The sequence below is a fragment of the Scyliorhinus canicula genome, chromosome 3 (genome assembly GCF_902713615.1).
Source record: "Scyliorhinus canicula chromosome 3, sScyCan1.1, whole genome shotgun sequence".
NCBI lineage: Eukaryota > Metazoa > Chordata > Chondrichthyes > Carcharhiniformes > Scyliorhinidae > Scyliorhinus > Scyliorhinus canicula.
In genome coordinates this window covers 150,960,251-150,983,159 of record NC_052148.1, presented here as the reverse complement: position 1 = coordinate 150,983,159, position 22,909 = coordinate 150,960,251, and the positions used below count along the sequence as shown (strand labels likewise).

At 49.3% G+C, this 22,909-nt stretch overlaps 1 protein-coding gene across 3 annotated transcripts in view; it reads right to left on the bottom strand.

Annotated features, from left to right (window-relative positions):
* The window catches only part of ppargc1a (peroxisome proliferator-activated receptor gamma, coactivator 1 alpha), a 214,181-nt gene that overhangs the window by 78,399 nt on the left and 112,873 nt on the right, over positions 1-22,909 (bottom strand). For all 3 annotated transcript variants that reach the window (XM_038791483.1, XM_038791484.1, XM_038791485.1), the window contains exons 4-5: positions 19,538-19,660; positions 10,812-11,025 (exon numbers count right to left, since the gene is read on the bottom strand). In XM_038791483.1, coding sequence (XP_038647411.1) covers positions 10,812-11,025; positions 19,538-19,660 — 337 coding nt within the window. The remainder of the gene's footprint in view (positions 1-10,811; positions 11,026-19,537; positions 19,661-22,909) is intronic.

Genomic DNA, 22,909 nt, shown 5'->3' with positions numbered 1-22,909 from the left:
GTATCTCCTGCCTGATGTAAGAAGTTGGAAGGGTGAGAAAGCCAGGTGGGAGGGATCTTTGGTTATGCTGCCCGCTTTCCTAAGGCAGCGGGAGGTGTAGACAGAGTCAATGGATGGGAGACGGTATCGTGTGGTGAAGTGGGCGGTTTTACGACTTTCTGAAGTTTCTTGCAGTCTAGGGCCGAGCAGTTGCCATACCAGGCTGTGATGCAGCCAGATAGGATGCTTTCTATGGTGCATGTGTAAAAGTTGGTCAAAGTCGATGTGGACATGCCGAATTTCCTTAGTTTCCTGAGGTGTTGTGCTTTCTTTGTCGTAGCCTTGATGTGGGTGGACCAGGGCAGATTTTTGGTGATATGCACACCGAGGAATTTGAAGTAGTCAACCATCTCCATCTTGGCACCATTGATGCAGACAGGGGTGTATACAGTACTTTGCTTCCTGAATGACAAGCCACTGATATTGGCTTGTCATTCAGGGAATTATTGGGAAAGTACGCCTCAGTCAGGAGCTGTAACCATTCAATGATTCAATGCTTGATTTTATTTCCTCCAGGCTCCTCCCTTTCCTTTTTCTCTTTTTCTTCTTCTGACTCCTGTTGCTGACGCTATGTTTTACTCCAATTGCTTCCAGCCTTGCTTTCATTTTTTTCAAACTGATTTTCTCTCTTGTGCTGTGAGTTACTTGGTTACTCCTCCAAAATAAGTGGGGATCTTGTTGCAAGTTGTGGTTTCTTTGCAAATTTTCAGATGTTAAATGTGAATTTGTGAGCTGTGAAATGCTACCTCTTCCTCAGCCAAGTTTAGTTGATTGAAATTGTACAGGTGGTGATGGTAGGATACCGGTAATGTGACTGAACTAGTAATCCAGGTGCCTTGTCTAATGCTGGAGAGAAATGAATTCAAATCCCATAACGGGAGTTGGGAGAATTAATTTTAATTAATTAATTAACCTGGATCTCTTTAATAATGATCATGAAACTACAGATTGTGTGGTTCGGTAATACCTCCCGGGAAGATATATGCCACCCCTGCTGGTCTGGCCTACATATGACCTCAGATCCATGACAGTACAGTTGCCCTCTGAAATGACTTTGCAAGCCACTTAGTTGTATGAAAACATGACCTAAAAAAGCATTTTGGATGTACCTCCACCATATAGATTACAGAGGTTAAAGAAGGTGGCTTCTTCCAAGGAACATAGAACATAGAACAGTACAGCACAGAACAGGCCCTTCGGCCCTCGATGTTGTGCCAAGCAATGATCACCCTACTTAAACCCACGTATCCACCCTATATCTGTAACCCAACAACCCCCTCCCCAACCTTACTTTTTAGGACACTACGGGCAATTTAGCATGGCCAATCCACCTAACCTGCACATCTTTGGACTGTGGGAGGAAACCGGAGCACCCGGAGGAAACCCACGCACATATGGGGAGGACATGCAGACTCCACACAGACAATGACCCAGCCGGGAATCGAACCTAGGACCCTGGAGCTGTGAAGCATTTATGCTAACCACCATGCTACCGTGCTGCCCCTGACAATTAGGGATGAGTAATAAATCCTAATCTGTAATGCTCACATTCCAAGAACAAATAAAATAAAAACAAGGGTTTAGATTGGTTGCCTAGAATGCTGCAATAGCTAGATAAATTCTGAGTCGGGCAATAGTCGCATTGAGGCTAGACTCTTCCATGTCCCATAATTTAAAAGAACAAAATTAGCTGATGTGGAAATAGAATCAGTTAACATCACAGGAAAGAGGAGCAGCAAGAATGGACCATGAAATAGAAATACATCAAAAGAGTCAAGTAGAGTGGGTCGGGCGTCAAGATTCGTTGGTCAGAAGAAACCAGAATGCCAGACGAGTTCTTGCCAATGGTTCTCGTTGTCTCGATCTCTCTTTCCATACTCCACTCAAGTTGCCCCATTATATGACCTTGAAATCATCATTCCACTTTTGTATGGAATTTTCTTTAAATTTTAGCATCAGTCAGTGTATTTGTCTTAAAAATGAAATACTAAGGGTGCGATCAAACAAAATTGCAACAAAGTCCCATGACGAGCACATTTAGCTGGGTGCTTCCCGACTCAACCCTCAAACCTCCCCCCAAAGCCCCAACTCACCTAGAAGGAGTTCCTCAGGCACCACCACCCCCTACACCCCACCTCATACACGTAGGGCACCCCAGGCCTGATCTTCACCGTGGGATAAATGCCAGCCTGGCACCTTGTGCACCCTGCTAGCTGGTGGCACTGCCAGGGTGCCAGGCTGGCAGTGCTAAGGTAGAACCCTGCCCAGAGAGCAATCACCTGGGGGCCTCCGATCCCTTGGAAGACCCTTCCAAGTTCCTTTCCATCTGGTCCCCGTTTATGGAGACCAGCACTGAACAGCACTCACCAGAGGTTTCCGAGGCAAAGGGGTTAGAACTTAAAGCCTTGGTAGATCAGACAAGTGCATTTTAGAGTGAGACTAACTGTCTCGCTCTAATGTGCAGATTTGCAAAATACTGATCCTGTCCACAATGCGTGACATTCAGATTGCACCGTCTCGCGAGATCGTTTCAGGTCTTGAGAGCCGGGTAGATCCCGAAAGAGGGATCTCCCAGCATCTACTGGCCACGCTGCGCTGACTTCGGACACAACGCAGCTGGTAGATTGTGCGCTAAGATTAAAATTTTGTTTCATAATGAGTCTGCGATATGACTTGGGTCATTTTAATAAATTGAAAATGTTATATAAATACAGGTTATTTTTGTTGATTCTACAATCTGGGTATATTTTCAGCCTCTATACCTCAGGTCTGGAACTATTATCAGGAAACTATGCACCCCACCCACGCATTTCTATCCATTAATTTTAATGGATGGAAAATCTTAGGTTGGAGGTGACACTGAACAATTTCTCTATGAAAGCTGACAGTGCAGAAGTATGAATACTTCTTAACTGTGGGAATGTTTCTTTTCATTTCCAATATTTACACATACCCAAAATGTCTTGTTAGATTTGTCTTTCTTCGTCCGTTGAAAACTGTTGATTGCTGTCTTTTTGCAGTTGCAAACCTTGCATTTTGTGAATTGCAGGGAGAGACGAAAGCCAAGCAAGGGAGTAAGGATGGGGTTAAAAAAACATTTGAATGTAGAAATGTAGAAAATATAAGCAGGTGAGGGCCATTTGGCCCTTCATGTTTGCTCTGTCATTCATTATAATCATGGCTGAACATTCACAACAGATGAATAACAGTAGGAACTTGCACAAACCACTATCTCTCTCCCAGCTCCCCAGTCAGTCTAAGGTCACCTGACTTTAACATTCACTTATATACTCATGAGACTCCCAGTAGCCAGTCGGTGAATTACAGCACAACCATGATATCACTACACACCTGACCACCCTCCACCCCAACCCCCACCCTCCACCCCACCCCCTTGCACCCCAGCCCCCACCCCATCACACTCCACCCTACCAACCCGCATCCCTATCACCACCCTACCACCCCCACACCCCAGCCGCCGCCATACCCCTGTCAGCATCACATGGCCCGACTAAGGGCAACGCCCACAGTAGCCCTGACAGGGGGAGGTCGCTGGACAGGGGGGCGCGGAGCGAACCGCTGGCACGGGCAGCACCAGCCGCCGGTACCCCGGACAACAGGGACAGGCACCAGGGCCAGAGGCCCCCATGGTATGAACACCGACTGGGCCAGGAATGCGGGAATGGGGGAGGGGGAACATGTAGCGACAGAGACGGACTGCCAACTGGGAGCACCATGCAGCCCATTGGACCCGATTGGGCACAGGGGTATGCACAATGCTAACATAGCAGCCTTTCACCCCCTGTAGACAATTGAACCAATATCATTGGTGGTGTTCCTCTTAGTCGCTGCAGCGCTGGGGGATGCCCTGTGGCTGTATGAGCTGGTGTTGCTTGAGGAGGAGGAAACTGCAGCAGTAGAGCATACCCCAGAGGAACAGGAGGCAGCTCCTCAGAATGGAGTGCCTGCAAACCAACAGGCCGAGGAGGAGGAGGAGGTGCAAAGGAGGTGGCGCATAAGGCTTCGTGTGTACTGGCAGTGCCTGTCATTCGAAGGCCTGCCAGACCAGGCGTGCCATCTCTGGCATGACTCCGGCTGAGCAGGGGTTCAGTGCGACATATCTGCCAGATCATGGCACACCGGGCAACGCGGGGGAATGGGGCAGGACACCCGTTTCTGGTGGCCATCAAGGTGATGTTCGCCTGAACCTTTAAGCCACGAGGTCCTCCCAGGCGCAATGGTGGCACAATGGTTAGCACTGCTGCCTCACTGCCCCAGCATCCTAGGTTCAATTCCGGCCTCGGGTGACTGTCTGTTTGGAGTTTGCACTTTCTCTCCATGTCTGCGTGGGTTTCCATCGGGTGCTCTGGTTTCCTCCCACAGTGTCCAAGAGGTTAGGTTGGATTATTGGGTTACGGGGATAGGGTTAGCTTAAGTAGGGTGCTCTTTCCAAGAGCCAATGCAGACTCGATGGGCCAAATGGCCTCCTTCTGTACTGTAAATACTGGCCTCATGAAGATGTGGTTCAGGTGCCTGGACTCCTCCGGAGGGGCCCTCCAGTATGACGCAGGGAAGGTTTCCCGCACCATGGCAGCCTGCTGTGTCCTCCACAATATCGCGCAGCAGAAGAACGATGTGTTGAAGGAGGAGGATGAATGCCAGTCCTCGTCTGAAGAGGAGGATGTGGGGAAAGGGCAAGGATGGGCAGGACAATCCGCCAAACGCTCTGATCACCTCCAGGTTCACCGACTAGGGGTGGGACTGGTTCGAGGCATGAACAACGCATCCCAACCCCACACTACCCCCCCCCCCCCCCACCCTCTACCAGCCTGCAACTCATTCATGATACATACCTGCCGTACTATGGGTGCGGTCCCTGGGTTGGCAGTAACAGCAGGTCTGGTCCACATCGTTCGACAACATCTGACTCCTGCCCATGGTAGCACTTTCCACCTTCCACCTGGATGATCCTTACATGCGAGCTGGCCATTCCATCACACAATCACATCTAATCCCCTGGGGTGGAGGAGGCAAGAACGGTGTGGTGGGGGAACGGGTGGTGGGAAGGGTGGTTCACGGGTGCGGTAAGTGGCAGCTGAACTGTGGTCCCAGAGCCAAGCCCATCCTCAACATCCGCCCATTCCGTCTCCCGCTACAAATGCCCCCACAGCAGCCAGCCCAAACCAGCCCACAGCTCGCCCCTCACACCCTTCTGATAGAGCACCAATGCAGGTTATAACATTGTGCACAGGTGTTTAATGTGAAAACATAAATACAGACACGTGCCCCAGCCCCTCTCACTAAACTGTGCCCGCAGCCATGCCAACGTATCTGGTATCTATTTTTCTGGCCTTACAGGCCCAAACGCTACGTCCACGTGGATCCCCAGTTGGTACATCAGGAGTGGAAGTGGCTTGCTGCGATGCTCACTCTGTGAGCTGGATACCCTTTGGCGGCTGTCTTCCAGAGTGACCGGGCCTGAATGGGCCCAGCTACTGCTTGGGGTCCCAGGTGGTGTGATATTACCCTGTTCTGCCCACTGTCCAGCAGATGTACCAGGTGCAGGGGGGGGGGGGGAGGGAGTTTGAAGTGCTGCGGTGCTCCGGCACCTCCCCTGCGGGAGTCCCCGGTATGGGCCCCATCACCTCCTCCTCCCTCTGGATGCCCGGTGGACCCAGGACCATTATCCCTGTACCAAAGAAAAGCAAGCTGAGTGCCGTAATGACTATCGTCCAGTGGCTCTGACATCCATCATTATGAAGTGCTTCAAAATATCAGTCATGGCACCATTCAACTCCAATCCTCCCTGATTGCTTTGATCCACTACAGTTCACCTACCGCTGCAACAGGTCCACAGCAGATGCCATCACCCTGGCCCTGCACGTAACACTGGAGCACCTAGATATCAAAGACACCTATGTCAAACTCCTATTTACTGACTACAGCTCAGCCTTCAAGAGCATTATTCCTACAAAACACATCACCAAACTCCGTGGCCTGGGCCTCGGCTCCTCTGCGACTGGATACTGAACTTCCTAATCCACAGGCCACAATCAGTAAGGATAGCAATAACAGCTCCTCTACGATCATCCTCAATACCGGTGCCCCACAAGGCTGTGTCCTCAGCCCCCTACTTTACTCCTTATACATCTGTGACTGTGCGGCCAAATTCCCCATCAACTCGATGTTCAAATTTGCTGATGACACCACCATAGTGGGTTGAATTTCAAACAATGACGACACAGAGTACAGAAATGAGATAGAAAATCTGGTGAACTGGTGCGATGACAATAATCTCTTCCTCAATGTCAACAAAACAAAGGACAGGGCAGCACGGTGGCACAGTGGTTAGCATTGCTACCTACGGTGCTGAGTACCCAGTTCGAATCCCGGCCCTGGGTCACTGCCCATGTGGAGTTTGCACATTCTCCCCGTGTCTGCGTGGGTTTCGCCTCCACAACCCAAAAAGATGTGTAGAATAGGTGGATTGGCCACGCTAAATTGCCCCTTAATTGGAAAAAATAATTGGGTACTCTAAATTTATTAAAAATACAAAAAGAAAAAAAAAGAAAAGAGATTGTCGTCGACTTCAGGAAGCGTCGTGGAGAACATGCCCCTGTCTACATCAATGGGAACGAAGTAGAAAGGATCGAGAGCTTCATGTTTTTAGGTGTCCAGATCACCAACAACCTGTCCTGGCCCCCCCCATGTCAACACTATAGTTATGGCCCACCAATGACTCTACTTTCTCAGAGGAGTAAGGAAATTTGACATGTCAGCTACGACTCTCACCAACTTTTACAGATGCGCTATAGAAAGCATTCTTTTGGTTGTATCACAGCTTGGTATGGATCCTAATTCTGCCCAAGACCGCAGGAAACTACAAAAGGTTGTGAATGTAGCCCAAACTATCACGCAAACCTGCCTCCCATCCATTGACTCTGTCTACAAATCACGCTGCCTCGGAAAGGCAGTCAGCATAATTCAGGACCTCATGCACCCCAGGCATACTCTCTTCCACCTTCTTCCGTCAGTAAAAACATAAAAAAGTTTGAAGTCAGGCAGTAACCGATTCAAGAACAGCTTCTTCCTGCTGCCATCAGACTTTTGAATGGACCTACCTCATATTAAGTTGATCGTTTCTCTACACGCTAGCTATGACTGTAACATTACATTCTGTAGTCTCCCCTTCCTTCCCTATGTATGGTATGTGTTGTCTGTATAGCATACAAGAAACAATAATTTTCACTGTATACTAGTACATGTGACAATAATAAATCAAATCAAAAAAGGACTACACAATGGGACTGGGGTGCGAGCGGAGCTATCCCCTGAGGCTCCCCCATCATCTGTCGCTGCCAGTCCTGGAGGTCCGCTGCCGTCTCAAACCAGGATCTGCATGTTCGCAACCATGGAGCACAGAGAGTGGACTATTTCCGTCTGGGATTGCGCCACAACGCGCTGTGACTGTGCCACCACATTCTGGGTCTGTGCCACATCAGCTAGTGACTGCACCATCTCCCTCAGGGACGGAGCCTACTCCCTTTGCGTCTGTGCCACATCAGCCTATGCCTAGGCCGCTAACAATCTCAGCCATGGCCGGTGTGATTGGGCCACGTTCAGGAGCACCGCTATAATGTCCAGGTGGCTTTGGCACATGGCTACCTGTGAGAAGGCAACCCTATCCTAGGCCTCAGCTGCTGCCCTCATAGATTGCCTAAGGCTTTGTACATGCTGATCCATAGCTGAAACCATTGCCCCCAAGGCCTCCATCGAGCACGCATGTCCGGCACCATCCCCTGCTCCTGCATATGGTTGGACTCCTCCGCCTGCGCCTGCAGGTGCTGGATGCTCGCCGACAACCCCTCATTTAGTCCCTTGCTCTGCGACTGAATCTGCACGATCAATGGAACTGTCTGTTCCAGAAGCCTGAACAGCAGCTGGTCCCTGGGGTCGGCTTGCCCTCCGACGGTCCTCCCCCTCAGGAGTTCCTACCTCTACCTGCTGTACTGGAGCATTTGTGTGGTGAGCACCAAATAGTGTCCCAGGAGCCTCTTCACCGAAGTGCCCAACCGCTCTGAGCGTCTCTGGGATGGTGGAGGGTTGGAGACAGCTGTGACAGGAAGTCAGTGTCATCATCAGACTTGAGCTCTTGGATTTCCTGGGTCTGGGATATATGGCTCCCCTCCGTGCCAGCTTCATCTTCATTGCTGCTCGGCACCCAGGCTCTGTTTCTGGCTGTGGCGGACTCCAGGTCCTGCAAGACACAAGCCAGGACGCAAGTCTTCTCCTGCTCTCAGTGGTTGTGGGCAGCCTTCTCCTCAGGTGGGAGGGGGTACAGAAAATGCACAGTGTTAGACAGTCCGACACATACAGGCCAGGGGGTGGGTAGCCGGTGGCTTCAGTGGTCAGGGCACCTGTCCATAGCAGCCGATATGGGTGCCGGTATGTGGTGCAGGGTGGGGCTCGGCCACCCTCTGGGTGGGGGGGTGGGGGCTGGTGCCAGGGACACAGTGCTGCCTACTCATCCTGGTTGCCCTCAGGAGGTCATACAGTCCATTATGGCACTGCCGGATGGTGTCACCGTTGGTGCTGACAGCCTCTGCCACCTGCGCCCAGGCCCAGCAAATGCGGCAGCTGGCAGCATCCTTCCCTCGCCGGGGTACAGGGTTGCCCGCCTCTGATTCACAGCGTCCAGCAGTGTCTCAAACCCGGCGTCCGTGAATATTGGGACCTTTCTCCTCGCTGCCATCTAGTTGGCTGCAATGGTGTGTGTGGCAAGTGAAGTGTGTTTATGCGATTGCAGCTTGTCAGCCTCCTGAGTTTCAATCGTAAATTCAGCAAATCCGGCACCGTTTCTCATTGGAAGCGACTGTGTTCCATGTGGCGCCGGTGCTAGCTCCTCAGTGGTCGCAGAATCGGTCCAGGTGAGACGACGGTTTTGCTGTTGTAGAAGTCCATGAATCCTGCCCTGGCGTTAACACTTAGTCTCGGCAATGGAGAATTCCGCCGAAAATGTTTTGGCCTCAACTACTTTCTGTGGTAATGAATTCCAGAGGCTCACCAGTCTCTGGGTGAAGAAATTTCTTCTCATCTCTGTCCTAAATAGTCTACCCCATATCCTCAGACTCCGACCACTGGTTCTGGACATACCCACCATCGGGAACATCTTCCTTGTATCTACCGCTCCTGTTAGAATTTTATAAGTTTCAATGAGATCCCCCTAATTCTTCTGAAAGCCAGCAAATGCAATCCTAACCAATTCAATCTCTCCTCATATGTCAGTCCTGCCACCCCAGGATGGTAAACCTTCGCTGCACTCCCTCTAAATAAGGAGACCAAAACTGCACACAATATTCCGGGTGTGGCTTCACCAAGGCCCTGTACAACTGCAGGAAGACATGCGTGCTCCTGTACTCGAATCCTCTAACAACGAAGGCCAGTATACTATTTACCTTTTTTACCGCCTGCTGTACCTGCATGCTTACCTTCAGTGACTGGTGTACGAGGACACACAGGCCTTGTTGCACATTCAGCTCTCCTAATTTATGGCCATTCAGATAATAGCCTGCCTTCTCGTTTTTGCTACCAAAGTGGATAATCTTGCATTTATCCAAATTATACTGTATCTGCCATTCATTTGCCCACTCACTTAACTTGTCCAAATCACACTGAAGGTTCTCTGCATCCTCCTCACAGCTCACTCTCCCACCCAATTTGGTGTCATCTGCAAATTTGGACATATTACATTTTGTTCCCTCATCTAAATCATTAGTATATATTGTGAATAGCTGGGGTCCGAGCACAGATCCCTGCAGTACCCCACTAGTAACTGCCTGCCAATTTAGAAAAAGACCCGTTAATTCCTACTCTTCTTTTAAAATTTAAAGTACCTAATTATTTTTTTCTAATTAAGGGGCTGAGATTGCAGCTATATCATCCTTAATAGAGTAGCCAATCCACCTTTCCTGCACATCTTTAGGTTGTGAGGATGAGACCCACACAGACACGGGGAGAATGTGCAAACTCCATACGGACAGTGACCCGGGCCTGGGATCAAAACTGGGCCCTCAACCTGTGCGGCAGCAGTACTAACCACCTTGCCACCCTAAAATTCTTACTCTGTTTCCTGTCTGTCAAAACATTTTCTATCCATTTAAATACACTACCCCTCATCCCATGCACTTTAATTTTACATGCTAATCTCTTATGCAAGACTTTGTCAAATGCCTTCTTAAAGTCCAAATATACCACATCCACTGGCTCTCCTTCATTAACTCTACTAGTTACATCCTCAAAGAATTCCAGTAGATTTGTCAAGCATGGTTTTTGCTTCATAAATCCGTGCTGACTCTGTCCAATTCTGCCACTGTTTTCTTAACTATAAAATCTCTGATCATGGATTCTCGAATTTACCGCACTACTGGCGTCAGGCTCACTTACTGGTTTATAACATGGAATAGAGTCTAATGATGAATATCAAGTCTCATTTCACCAGACATTAGTTTGACTCATCTTTGGAGAAATCAAAGAAATACATGTTCAAAAGACATAAATACTGAGTTTGGGTTCTAAATAAGTACTTTTGTTGCATCCACAGGTTACACTGTTGTACAAGGAAGTACAGAGCATTGTGGATAAACTCCCATAAAAGTGAATTGTAGGGCAGGTTGAAGGGGCTGAGTGGCCTACTCCTATGTTATGAACTCAAAAAGGTACCTATGAAAGTACATTGAACTTGTAATAGTGATATGTCACAGTCTCATTCTTACCTTGAAGGTTATGTGCTTGTTGAGATTGCAGCTGTATCTTCCTTTTGGAGATGCTTTTGACTTTGCTGCTAATTTTGTGGTCATTTATTTTGGACTGTGGAGGGTCATCACTGGCAGTCAGATATTTGAGCAATTCTGTGCATTGGCGACGGTGGGTCTGTGATTTCTGCTTCTGGCAAATATTTCTTGTGTTGAGTATTGAAGTTGACTCCACCTTATAAAGACACAAGAAAATAACAAAATGATTAAAAATGTTAATGTAAGTTATTCAATATACCAACTATTTTCCCTTGAAAAATAAAGTATGTGTTACTGCACTACTTTCACGATTAAGCAGTTGTTCATGTGGTTTTTGTTTTGTACATTTCTGTGGATTATAAAATGCAGCAGCTGCAAATGATTATAATAAGGGCATATGTCATATTAAATTAATCCCAGTTGCTGTTGAGATCACAGAAAGACTTGAAGAAAGCAGTTAAATGTTAAAGCAGTCTCATGTTAAATTTTTTCTGTTCAAGGATGGGAATGAACCAAAAGACCGATCCAACGTTTTTACACATCAACATCGTGCACAAAGTGACAGGACAGTTTCCTTGGACATAATTGTATTGTGTATTGCCAACTCAATCAAAAAAGTTTGCCAAGTACGTTTTGGATGAAGGTAGTGACACTGAGAAAATAGATACTATATCTAATAACATTTGATGTGCAGACATTGATGAATTCAGAGAACAATGATATTGAAATTGATGGAAACTGAGTTTTCCAGTAGTACCTGCTACCACAGCGATGGAAAATCCAGCCCAGTATTTTTAGATTTCCTTCAGTTTCTAATAGGTTTACAAACGGTTAAGAATGTAGCATCAATACATATCAATGTGCACGGCAGCACAATGGTTAGCACTGTTGCTTCACAGCTCCAGGGCCCCAGGTTCGATTCCCGGCTTGGGTCAGTCTGCAGAGTCTACACATTCTCCCCATGTCTGCGTGGGTTTCCTCCAGGTGCTCCGGTTTCCTCCCACAGTCCAAATATGTGCAGGTTAGGTGGATTGGCCATGATAAATTGCCCTTAGTGCCCAAAAAGGTTAGGTGGGGTTACTGGGTTACGGGGTGAGATTGGATGTGTGGCCCTAAGTAGGGTGCTCTTTCCAAGGGCCGGTGCAGACTTGATGGGCCGAATGGCCTCCTTCTGTACTATAAATGTTATGATTCTAATACAATTGTAGTCTTTAGTAGGTCTTGCTGCGTGCAGTCATAAACTGCTTCATTGTCTGAAGAGCTATATGAATTTTCAGGGATCGGTGGCATACAGAAAGTCTACGAGACTAATAATCCAGAGATCTGGATTAGCGCTCTGTAGATATCAATTCAAATCCCACTAAAACAGCAAGAGCACAACGCAGCTGAAGAATCCCAGGAGAGTCCTCCAGCAGGCCTCCCAGCAGCATCCACACCTCGCAGGATTAATCCAAGTCCCGTGAGACGTCGGAGCCGGAACTCTGCCCAAGAGAGGCAGGACCTCCTGGAAGTAGGTCTTAAACCTACTTAAGATTTACCTGCCCGATATCCACCTGCCTCCTTCGATTCTCCGACCACCCCAGGGAGGCTGCAGCTGGGTGCAGTTCAGCACTGGTCCACAAAAACATGGACCAAGCAGAACGGCATCCAACAGGTCTCCCGGGCCATCGGAGACCCTTGGGTGGTCAGGATAAGTGCAGGGTGGCCCCCTGGCCCCCACTGGAATGTGCCCCCCCTGGAATGTGGGCACTGTGACACTGCCCACCCTGGCACTACCAAAGTGTCAAGTTGGCACTGCCAAGCTGGCAGAATCACTGTCCGGGTGCCAGTGCAGGGATGGTCAAGTGCCACTGTCAAGGGTCAGAGCACGAGGGGCGCCATACCTATGAAAGGAGGGTGGAGGGAGGGTTGAAGGGTGGGGGGTGTAGGGCAGGCAAGTAGAGGCCTCCGGGAGGTTGGGAAGTTGAGGGGTGGGGTCCCGGAAGGGAGTGGGTGCTGTAAGGGGGCTTGGGGGGGGCCTGAAGATGTGGGCCCCTAGGGACCCCATAGTGGGATGTCCTCACTTGGGGGGTGTGGGAGTAGTGTCCATGTCTGTGGAGGGTAAAATTGCTCATGGATGGGGGATAATTCTGAGGGTGCAATGTTCCCAAAATAGAACAAAGTCCCCGAGTGAGCGTGTTTAGCCGTGTCCGGCTCTCGCAGTGCCAAGAAACACATGGCTATTCAATGTGACTGTCTTTGAATAAGGGGCCTGAATGTGGAACGCGCGGCCGAGGTCGCACATAACCCGTTTTTTTCAATGGTGAGCTCTGCTAGCCAGAACTCCCCGTTGTAGCAAGAGATCGGGGACACCATTTTTAAATGGTGTCCCGATCTCTGAAGCCCAGAAAAGAATCCTTGACCTCCCCCCCAGCTCAAACGCAACATGGGAGGGCGCCCTGGCTCCCCCATATCCCCAACACCCATGGCAGGCAACCTCACCCGATCGCATGCAAAATGCCAGCTTGGCACTGCCAACCTGGTACCGTGCCAGCCTGGCACTGCCAGAGTACCTAGGTGGCAACAGTAGTGTCAGGGCACCACCCTGCCCAAAGGGCATGCAGCTGGGGGCCTCCGATCCCCATGAGTGCTGTTCTGTCTGGGCCCCGTTTGTGGGGACCAGTACCAAATGGCACTTGTCCGAAGTCCCCAAAGCCTCAGGTACCTCGGGAATCTGCATATTAGAGTAAGACGTACTGCCTCGTTGTAATTTGCAGATTTGCTAAAAGGTGATCCCGCCCATGGTGGGCGGGATTCTCCTTGCAATGTATAGCAAGATTGCATTGAATCTCGGGAAGCGCTGCGAGCCGGGTAGATGCCGGAAGTGGAGTCTCGTGGCCTTCACCGGCCACGCTGCGTCACGGTCAGCTGCTTTTCCGGCGCAGCATGGCCGGAGGATCACGCCCTAAAGGGGCGATTCTCTGACTTTGTTACACACTCGCTCAATCGAAACGAGGCCGGTGAATAGCGGGACAGGCCAAAAATGAAAACCGTGCCATAACAGTTTGCGACGCAACTGGCCCGCTCACATAGGCAAAATTGGGATCTCATCGTAGAGTGGCGAAAAACCAATTATCACCATTTAAGCCCAATTTCCATAAAATTAACGGGAACCACCCCATATCCTCCTGGATGGCCTCCTGTCATTCAGTGGCCTCCCCAGCAAGTGGTCACGCTGGCGCCGATTAGTACTCTTTTGAAAAACATGAACCTGGCGGAAGAGCTTCTGTGAGGAGCTGAGGAGGCGAGTAGCCATCTTTGCTCACCACCAGCATCTGCAAAGGTGAGCAAAAAGCCGGCGTGCTGGGATTGCTGCCCCTCTGCTCGGTGGGGGACCCTCAGCAAGGGGTTGGGAACCTCCGAAGGGATGGGCCACAATTGGAGGGTGGGGGGGCGTTGTGGGGGACAACTGAGGGGGCAAACGCTTGTGGCACCACCATGCCAGCCCCTGGATCGTGTTTACCCATTCTGGGGTCACCCCTTGTCCCTGCCTGTCTGCCCCATGACCACCCATAACCCCCACAGAACTGCTAAGGCCACTGACCGTGCGGCTGAAGGCTATCACTAATAGGGAATTGTCAATCGTGGTCAGGTGAGCACTTCACATATCCCAAGTGGGTTCCCTTGGATAGGCAGGTCATGTAGCATGTGGGGGTCATTGCCTACCATCTCAATCACACCTTGATGCCTGAACACTGCGAGGGCCAACATCACACACACGCAGCAGCTAACATCCGAACACCCAGGGGGTTGGACACAGCTCAGGGGACATGTCCATGGCCGGAGGGTGGGTGCCACGGGGAGAGGGAGATGCCTGGAGATCTAAGGGTTCGGAGGTCGGCCCGCATTGCGGAAGGAAGTGACAGAGGCATCATACTGGTTGTGCACAATGGTGTTTTATGTAAATTACAAGTCCCCGCTCTCTCCATGGTGCTGCCCCCAACCCTCACCCCACCCCCACCTCCCCACACCCCACCTATCCCCGCCCTCCTCAGTTTCCTCAGTGATCCTCAACGTGCTTGGCCCTCCCAGCTCTACCACTACATCTAGGTGTCTCCCCAGGATGCATAACTGAGGTGGAGGCAGCCAGCTGCTTACCTCATCCCGTGGCCTTCGATATCCCTGGCGGGCGTCTGCTGGGGGCTCTGAGGCCAGAGGGCCCCGGCTCACTTGACGGCGGCACATACGTTGTGGTGGGAATGGGGGTGTGAAGGGAGGGATGGGGGGGTGGGGTTAAAGGGGGAGGGAGTGGAGGTAGAGTTGGGGGTCATATAGCGAGTTGGGGGGTGGATGCTCCCTGGGGGGGGGGGGGGGGGGGCATTGGTGTCTACTCACTCATGCTGCCCAGTGGAGGTCATTGACCTTGTTTTGACACTGGAGGCCAGTCCTCCTGGTTACACAGTCGTCCTGGTCACACTTCCCGAGCTTACAGCTGATGCCACCTCGTCCAATGCAGCACTGGCTGCCCTATCGCACCCTCTGTGACCTTCGGGGGCACAGGACACCCCGCCTGGCCTCCACTGCATCTCGGTGTCAGCATCCCTGAATCATGGGGCTGGTCTCCTCAGCACCATTGTTGCGAGCTGGCTGGGGTTGGCTGTGCAAGTGCTGTTTAAGTGCTGCTCGACCTTGTTAGTGGCTGGTGAGCATGGTCCCGGCGATCAGCTGGGGAGCCTTCATTTGCGGCTAGAAGCCCGTGAGGCCTCGTTTAGTGGACCAATTAACAATGAATAATGTTTACGGCCTGGCTGGGCTAAGCGCCAGGAAGTGCACGGCAATTCCCACTCGCTATCACACTGGGAATTTTTTCTGGAGAATCATGCCCTAAGTGTGGGCTAAACCGGTGAGAAACTCCCCAGGGTGCAAGAAGTGTCACTGAATAGCATTGGGGAACTCGCCGGCAGAGCCAGCGGGAAACTCTCCGAAAATCTCGCAACAAATTAATTTTGAAATTTTGGGGGGGATCACGCCCCTAATCTCTGGATTGTCATAAAAACCCACTTGATTCACTAAGAGAGGAAATCTGCCATTCTTACCCGTTCTGGCCGATATGAGACTCCAAATCCATAGCATCATGACCATGGTTCACTAAAGTCTTTTAGGGAAGGAAATCTGCAGTCCTTACTTGGTCTGGCCTACATATGACTCCAGACCCACAGCAATGTGATTGACTCTTAACTGCCCCTTCAAGGGCAATTAGGGATGGGTAATAAATGCTGGCACCGCCTGCGACGCCCATGTCCCACAAACAAATAAAGAAAACAAGAAATTTGAACTTTGAAATTTCCCACTTAGTTCTATCAGACCATTGTGAAGGCTGCTTAACAACAGCTTTTCAAGGGCAGTTAGGGATGGTAATAAATGTTGGCTTTGCCAGCAACACTCACATCCCGTAAATTAATTGAAGACAAAAGAATGCAACTGAACACTGACAATCATCAGTAAAAAAATCCCATCTGACATCATGATGGGGTGAATGTCATTGATAATTACAGCTGAAGATAATTGGCCTCAGGCACTTCCCTGAGGAGCATCTGCAGCGATATCCAGGGCTGATTGACTTTCAACAACTACAACCATTTTCCTTTGTGGTAAGTGTGACTCCAGGCAGTGGAGGTTTCCTCAGATTTAAATTGAATTTGATTTTACTTGGGCTCCTTGATGCCACTTGTCACATGTGTTCATGGTGTCAAGGGTAGTCACGTTCACCTCTGGAATTTCATCAAGTCTTTGGCCAAGGCTAAAGCAAAGTCTGGAAGCAAATAGTCCTGATGGAACCCAAACTGAGAATCACAGAATTGTTACAGCAAGGAAGGAGGCTATTCAGACCAACATGTCTTTGCCAGCTCTCCAAATGGGTAATTCACCTTGTGCCATTCTCTCACCTTCTCCTTGTTACCTCTTAGGAGGGAAACAATGGCAAAGTATTTTTGTTTGTTCTTTCATGAGATGAGGGCATCACTAGCTAGGCCAGCATTTATTTCCCATCCCTAAATGCCCACTAGTGGTGAAGTGCCTTCTTGAACTACTGCAGTCCATGTAGTGCAGGTAAACACATACTGACGCTAAAGAGGGATTTCCAGGAATTTGACCCGGTGACAATGAAGAAACAGCAATATATTTCCAAGTCAGGATGGTGAGTAGCTTGGAAGCAAACTTGTATGTGGTGCTCATCCCCATGTGTCTACTGTCCTTCGGCATGGTAGCATTCGTGAGTTTAGAAGGTGCAGATGAAGAAGCCTTGATGAGTTCCTGCGATGCAACTTCTATGAATACAAATGTTTGTTTTTGTAAGGGATTAAGTATAAAGAGGAATCAGATGTATCAGATGGGCTTTTGTAAGAGTGTTTTTTTAATGTAGTATCTATTTCTGTAGTTGACACTTAATAATTTAATTAATAATCTTTATTGTCACAAGTAGGCTTACAGTAACACTGCAATGAAGTTACTGTGAAAATCCCCTAGTCAGCACATTCTGGCACCTCTACGGGTACATGGTGGGAGAATTCAGAATGTCCAAATGACCTAACAGCATGGGCGTCATTCTCCCGCAATTGGCGGGGCGGCCAGTACCAGCGCTAAGAGCGGATCGAATCACTCCGGCGTCGGGCCACCCGGAAGTTGCAGAATCCTCCGCACTTCCAGGGACTAGGCCGGCGCTGGAGGGGTTGGCGCCAAGCCAACCGGTGCTGAAGGGCCGCCACCGGCCGATGCGAGTTGGCGCATGCGCAGGACTGCTAGCGTGTTCTGGCGCATACGCAGAACCGCCGGCATGTTTCCTGCACATGCGCAGGGGGTTTCTTCTCTGCGCTGGCCATGGTGGAGCCTTACAGAGGCCAGCACGGAGGGAAAGAGTGCCTCCACGCCACAGGCCAGCCCGCAGATTGGTGGGCCCGCTAGACAGCCGACAAGCCAGGTCTCGCCGGGATGGACCATGTCCATTTCACGACGGCGGGACTGGCCAAAAACGGGCAGCCGCTCGTCCCATCGGGGCCCGGAGAATTGCCGGGGGGAGCCGCTGCCAACGGCCCTCGACCGGCGCAGCGCGATCCCCGCCCCTGCCCGAAAACTGCCGCCGGAGAATTCGGCAGCCGGCGTCAGAGCGGCGGGGCGGGATTCACGCCGCACCCCGGGGATGCTCCGACCCGGCGGGGGGTCTGAGAATCCTGCACCCCGTCTTTCGGGTCTTGTGGGAGGAAACTGGAGCACCCGGAGGAAACCCACGCAGACATAGGGAGAACTTACAGACTCCGTACAGACAGTGACCCAAGTCGGGAATCGAACTGGGGATTCTGGTGCTGGGAATGAACAGTGCTAATCATTGTGCTACCGTACCATCCTTAGAACTTTATGTTATCTCATCTAGAGAGGGGAGACAGTGATGCAGTGATAATGTCACTGGCAATCCAGAAATCCAAGCTAATGCCTTAGGGACATGGATTAAAATCCCACTTTGGCAGCTGGTGGAATTTGAATTCACTTAATAAATCTGTAGTATAAAGTGAATCTAGACATGAAATTATCATCGACTGCTGTAAAATCTCATCAGGTTCACAGATGCCCTTACCATATCTGGCACACGTGACCCCAGAGCAACAGCTATGTGGTGGACTCTACTCTTCCATTTGCAATGACCGAGCAAGCCACTCAGTTCAAGGCCTTCCCAGGGATGTCCACATACCATGAATTTTAAAAAATTGCCAGCATGGTTCCGAAGGTCATCTCATGGTGAATACTGGGTGAGCTTGGTGGTGGATGGAGGCCTTAGGCTGGTATGCATTGGCACTAAGTTGACACAATGGCTGTAATGGCTAATGGCAGCACAGTAGCACAAGTGGATAACACTGTGGCTTCACAGCTCCAGGATCCCAGGTCCGATTCCCTGCTGGGTCACTGTCTGTGCGGAGTTTGCATGCTCTCCCCATGTCTGCGTAGGTTTCCTCCGGGTGCTCTGGTTTCCTCCCACAGTCCAAAGATGTGCAGGTTAGGTGGTTTGGCCATGATAAATTGTCCTTAGTGACCAAAAAAGGTGGGAAGGATTATTGGGTTACGGGGATAGGGTGGAAGTGAGGGCTTAAGTGGGACTCAATGGGCCAAATGACCTCCTTCTGCACTGTATGTTCTATGTTCCATGTAATGGCCACAGGGATGAGCGGGAGGTACAGGTTGGCATAAGCTACCATGAATGGGGTGTGGCAGTGAGGGGGTGTGGGGGGTGAAGGGCCTAATGGTTAACTACACAACTGGGATGTAGTCCCAGACTGCCTTTTAACCACCCTCTCTTGGCACTGTGGTGGCAACTGATCTGCATCCGGGCTGGTTGGCCCAGCACAGACCCCACCCTCATCCTTGAACAAATGTCCTTCCATTCTGGACACTTTTTCCTGTGGCATGTTTGGTGATCTGGGAAATGGGCTGATGCTGGAAGTTAAAATCCAAGCCCGAATGTCTATATCAAGCAAGTTGATGTCCAACATTGCTACAAATCTACATGTTCATGCTGGTTCATTGTTTTGCGTACACTTACAATAAATCCAAATTTAATAATCAGGCAAGATTTTCAGTCATTCCAGAATACCTAGTTCATTAGTTTGAACTCTCATTCTATATGGCATAAAATATTATTTTTTCCTTGCACATAGATTTCTGATCACAGCACTGAAGCGTACCTTGACAACAGCAGGGCTTGGTGTAATCCTGTTATTATTGGTCACGCGGATGTGTGTGCTGCCTCCATGGCATTCATTGTAGAAAAACTGCGAATTAGCAGGAGCCAGCAAGAGCTTCTTCAACTAGAAAAATACAACCAAAATGGGGGGAAATTTAATTAAGCATGAAATAACAGAATCTACTTGTAAACAGCTTCTTGTTGAATCATGTGTCATTCAAACTAGTCCAATTTTCAGTTTCCACAGTCTGTTGTTGTTTTTAATAATTAAATGAATGCTTGATAGCAAACTATAGTTAAGAAAAACATACTTACACATGCATATATTTCAAAGCTATTAGTGTTATTGCACCCAAAGGACCACAGAAAGTAATGTTACAATTAGAAGATTTGTAAGATTGTTTTGGGACTTAAGGTAAAGTGAAGGGGATCATGTGACCTGTTCTGCAGTCTGCCTGACAGCAAGCCTCAGTGGTTTGATTGTTAAAGATTAATGGGGGCAAGACTGTTTTACTGGGAAAAAGGTTCCAAGGTATTTACACTTGGAGACATTGACAGCAGCAGGTGCCCTATCTGTGGATTGACTATGGGTCTCCAAAGACCCAGAAAAGTATTGAGAATATCAAGTTACAAACACTTTTACTTTAAATTGCCCATTTACTTCTCAAGAATAGCTAATCAACAAGTGCCATGTGATTCACCTTGCTATGGCGATGGGTTTTGAATGGGGAAGGGTCTAAAGCATTGGTGAAAACTCACAGACAACATTAGTCTGCCAGGGCAGCACGGTGGTGCAGTGGTTAGCACTGCTGCCTCACGGCGCCGATGTCCCAGATTCGATCACGGCTCTGGGTCACTGTCCATGTAAGGTTTGCACATTCTCCCCATGTTAGCATGGGTTTCGCCCCCACACCCCAAATATGTGCAGGTGGATTGGCCACACTAAATTGCCCCTTAATTAGAAAAAGTGAATTGGGTACTCTAAATTTATATTAAAAAAAACATTAGTCTGCCAACATCTGGTAAGGGAGAGTAACCCCAGGTCAAAAGTCTCTGGTTCACCATGAAGCAATGGCGGTGGGAACTAACACCTGAATTAAAAAGACCAAATTCATGAGAAATTAAAACTAGGCTGGAAGATTCAATTAATTTGCACTAGTGGAAGAATCTCCAGGGGGAAAAAACCTCACTGTAAAGGCAGATATGAGATTAAAATTTGAGGCAGAGAAAGGAAAAGAACAGATGTAAACCCTCAAGACCTAAGAATCAGCATGGCCTGGTTTGGAACATAGAGCATAGAATCCCTATCTTGCAGAAGGAGGCCATTCGTCCCAAAAAGAATTGTGAGAATTGTCTGTCTACCTAATAGACAGTGTAAAGTGTATATGTGAACTGTGTTTTCTGTTGCTCGAAAAGGAAAATGTTTTATTTTGTAGTTTAAAATATAAGTAGCCTACAATGATAGTATTTAGTCAAAGGTGCTTTTAGTCTTTTATTACAATGTTAAACAGTGGTTAGAACTGCTGCCCCAAAGCACCAGGGATCCAGATTAGGTGACTTTGGAGTTTGAATGTTCTTCCCATGCCTGCGTAGGTTTCCTCTGGTTGCTCCAGTTTCCCCCCACAATCCAAAGATGTGCAGGTTAGGTGGGATTGGCCATGTTAAATTGCCCCTTAGTGTCATGATCAATGTGTGGGGTTATGAGGATGGGGTTGGGTCTAGATGAGGTGCTCTTTGGAGGGTCGGTGCAGGCATTGTAGGAATTCTATGGATTCTATTCTATAGATACGGCAAAAGTCTTCAAATGCGAAGTCTTCTATCATACTATCAGTTGTTATCTGGAAGTTCAAATTTATTTTAAAAAGTTATCAATCTTACAACAACAATCTTAACAACAATCTGGCTGGATTCTCTGCGCATCGGGAACTCTGTTACTGGTGGCGGGCAGCGGAGAATCCCGTATCAGGCAGCCAATAGATTTGGCGCCCTTCCAGTCCTCCGGTCCCCCGTTGGTGTTGGGATTGAGGTTTGGCCCTACACTGGTGGGATCATGCAAATGGGTGATTAGGACTAATGTTCATCCTATTAACGGGCCGGACATAATATTTTCCAGGCCCATGTGTTTCTTCGGTCCTCTGGCTCGGGAATCACATGGGAGGGATTTGGTGCAGGGCTTGACAAGTGGCCCTGACATTGTGCACCTTGTGGTCAACCAAGAGTGTTGCCTCCAAAGTCCATCGATGGCCACCCTCACTCAACAATGCAAGACCTTCTCACCCCACCCCAGCAAACCTACCCCCACCAGAGACCTCTTAATTAAAGAGACCCCCCATGAGACCCTTCCCTGGAAGCCCCTCAGAAGAGAGATCCCTGCCTGGAAACTAAGAGAAAGCACGTAATTCTCTTTGATGTCATCCAGGAACTGTCAGTCATAGCTTGACGTTTGTAAACATTGTCATCAGTTTCCTAGCTGACTACTTCAAAGTCTCTCAAGTATGAAGGGAGATAAATGATTATTTTTCACTGCCGCTGTCTGAACTGCTCTCTAGCTTCCAGGCAGGGGTCTCTCTTCTGGGAGCTCCAGGCAGGGGTCTCTCTTCTGGGAGCTCCAGGCAGGGGTCTCTCTTCTGAGGGGCTTCCAGACAAGGGTCCTTCTTATGGGGAGGGGTGGGCGGGTGTATCTGGTGGTGGTTTCTCTTATGAAGTGTCTCTGCTGAGGGTCTCTTATGGGTAGTCTCTGGTAGGGTGTCTCTTTAATTTGGGGTATCTGGTGTGGGTTTCTTTAATTAGGGGGTCTCTGGTGGGGGTGAGGGATGAGGGGGCTGTCAGGTCACCCCTGTAAAGTGTGGGCGGGGGGGGGGGGGGTACTGAATTGCATTGGTGGATGGAGCTCAGCTGCCAAACCTCACTCAAAATGATGGCCCGATGAAGTGATTCTGAAGGGAATCCCTTGCAATCCATATCATGCATAAATTTGTATGGCAAAGAATTGGGACTCGCTTCCTGATATGCACACCCAGCATGAGCATAAATCAGGTGTGATTCAGCTCCGGCGGGAAAACATCGGGTAGGATTTTCCGTCCCTCCACACCCGTTTTCTGGTGTGGCGCGCCCCCACTGCAGCGAGATCCTCTATCCCGGTAGCCGGTCAATGGGGTTTCCCACTGTGGGCATCCCCATGCCATCGGGAAATCCGTGGGCGTGAGTGCGCTGTCAGTGTAGTGGAGGATCATGCAGACGGAAAATCCAGCTAATAGTCTCCCAAATGGAGAATCCCAGCCTCTGTTCTTAAAATGCAGTACACATCTTCCCTCAATGTTACATTTTTTGAGGCATTTAATACTTTTCCTTATGGCCCCTAATTGAAAAATCC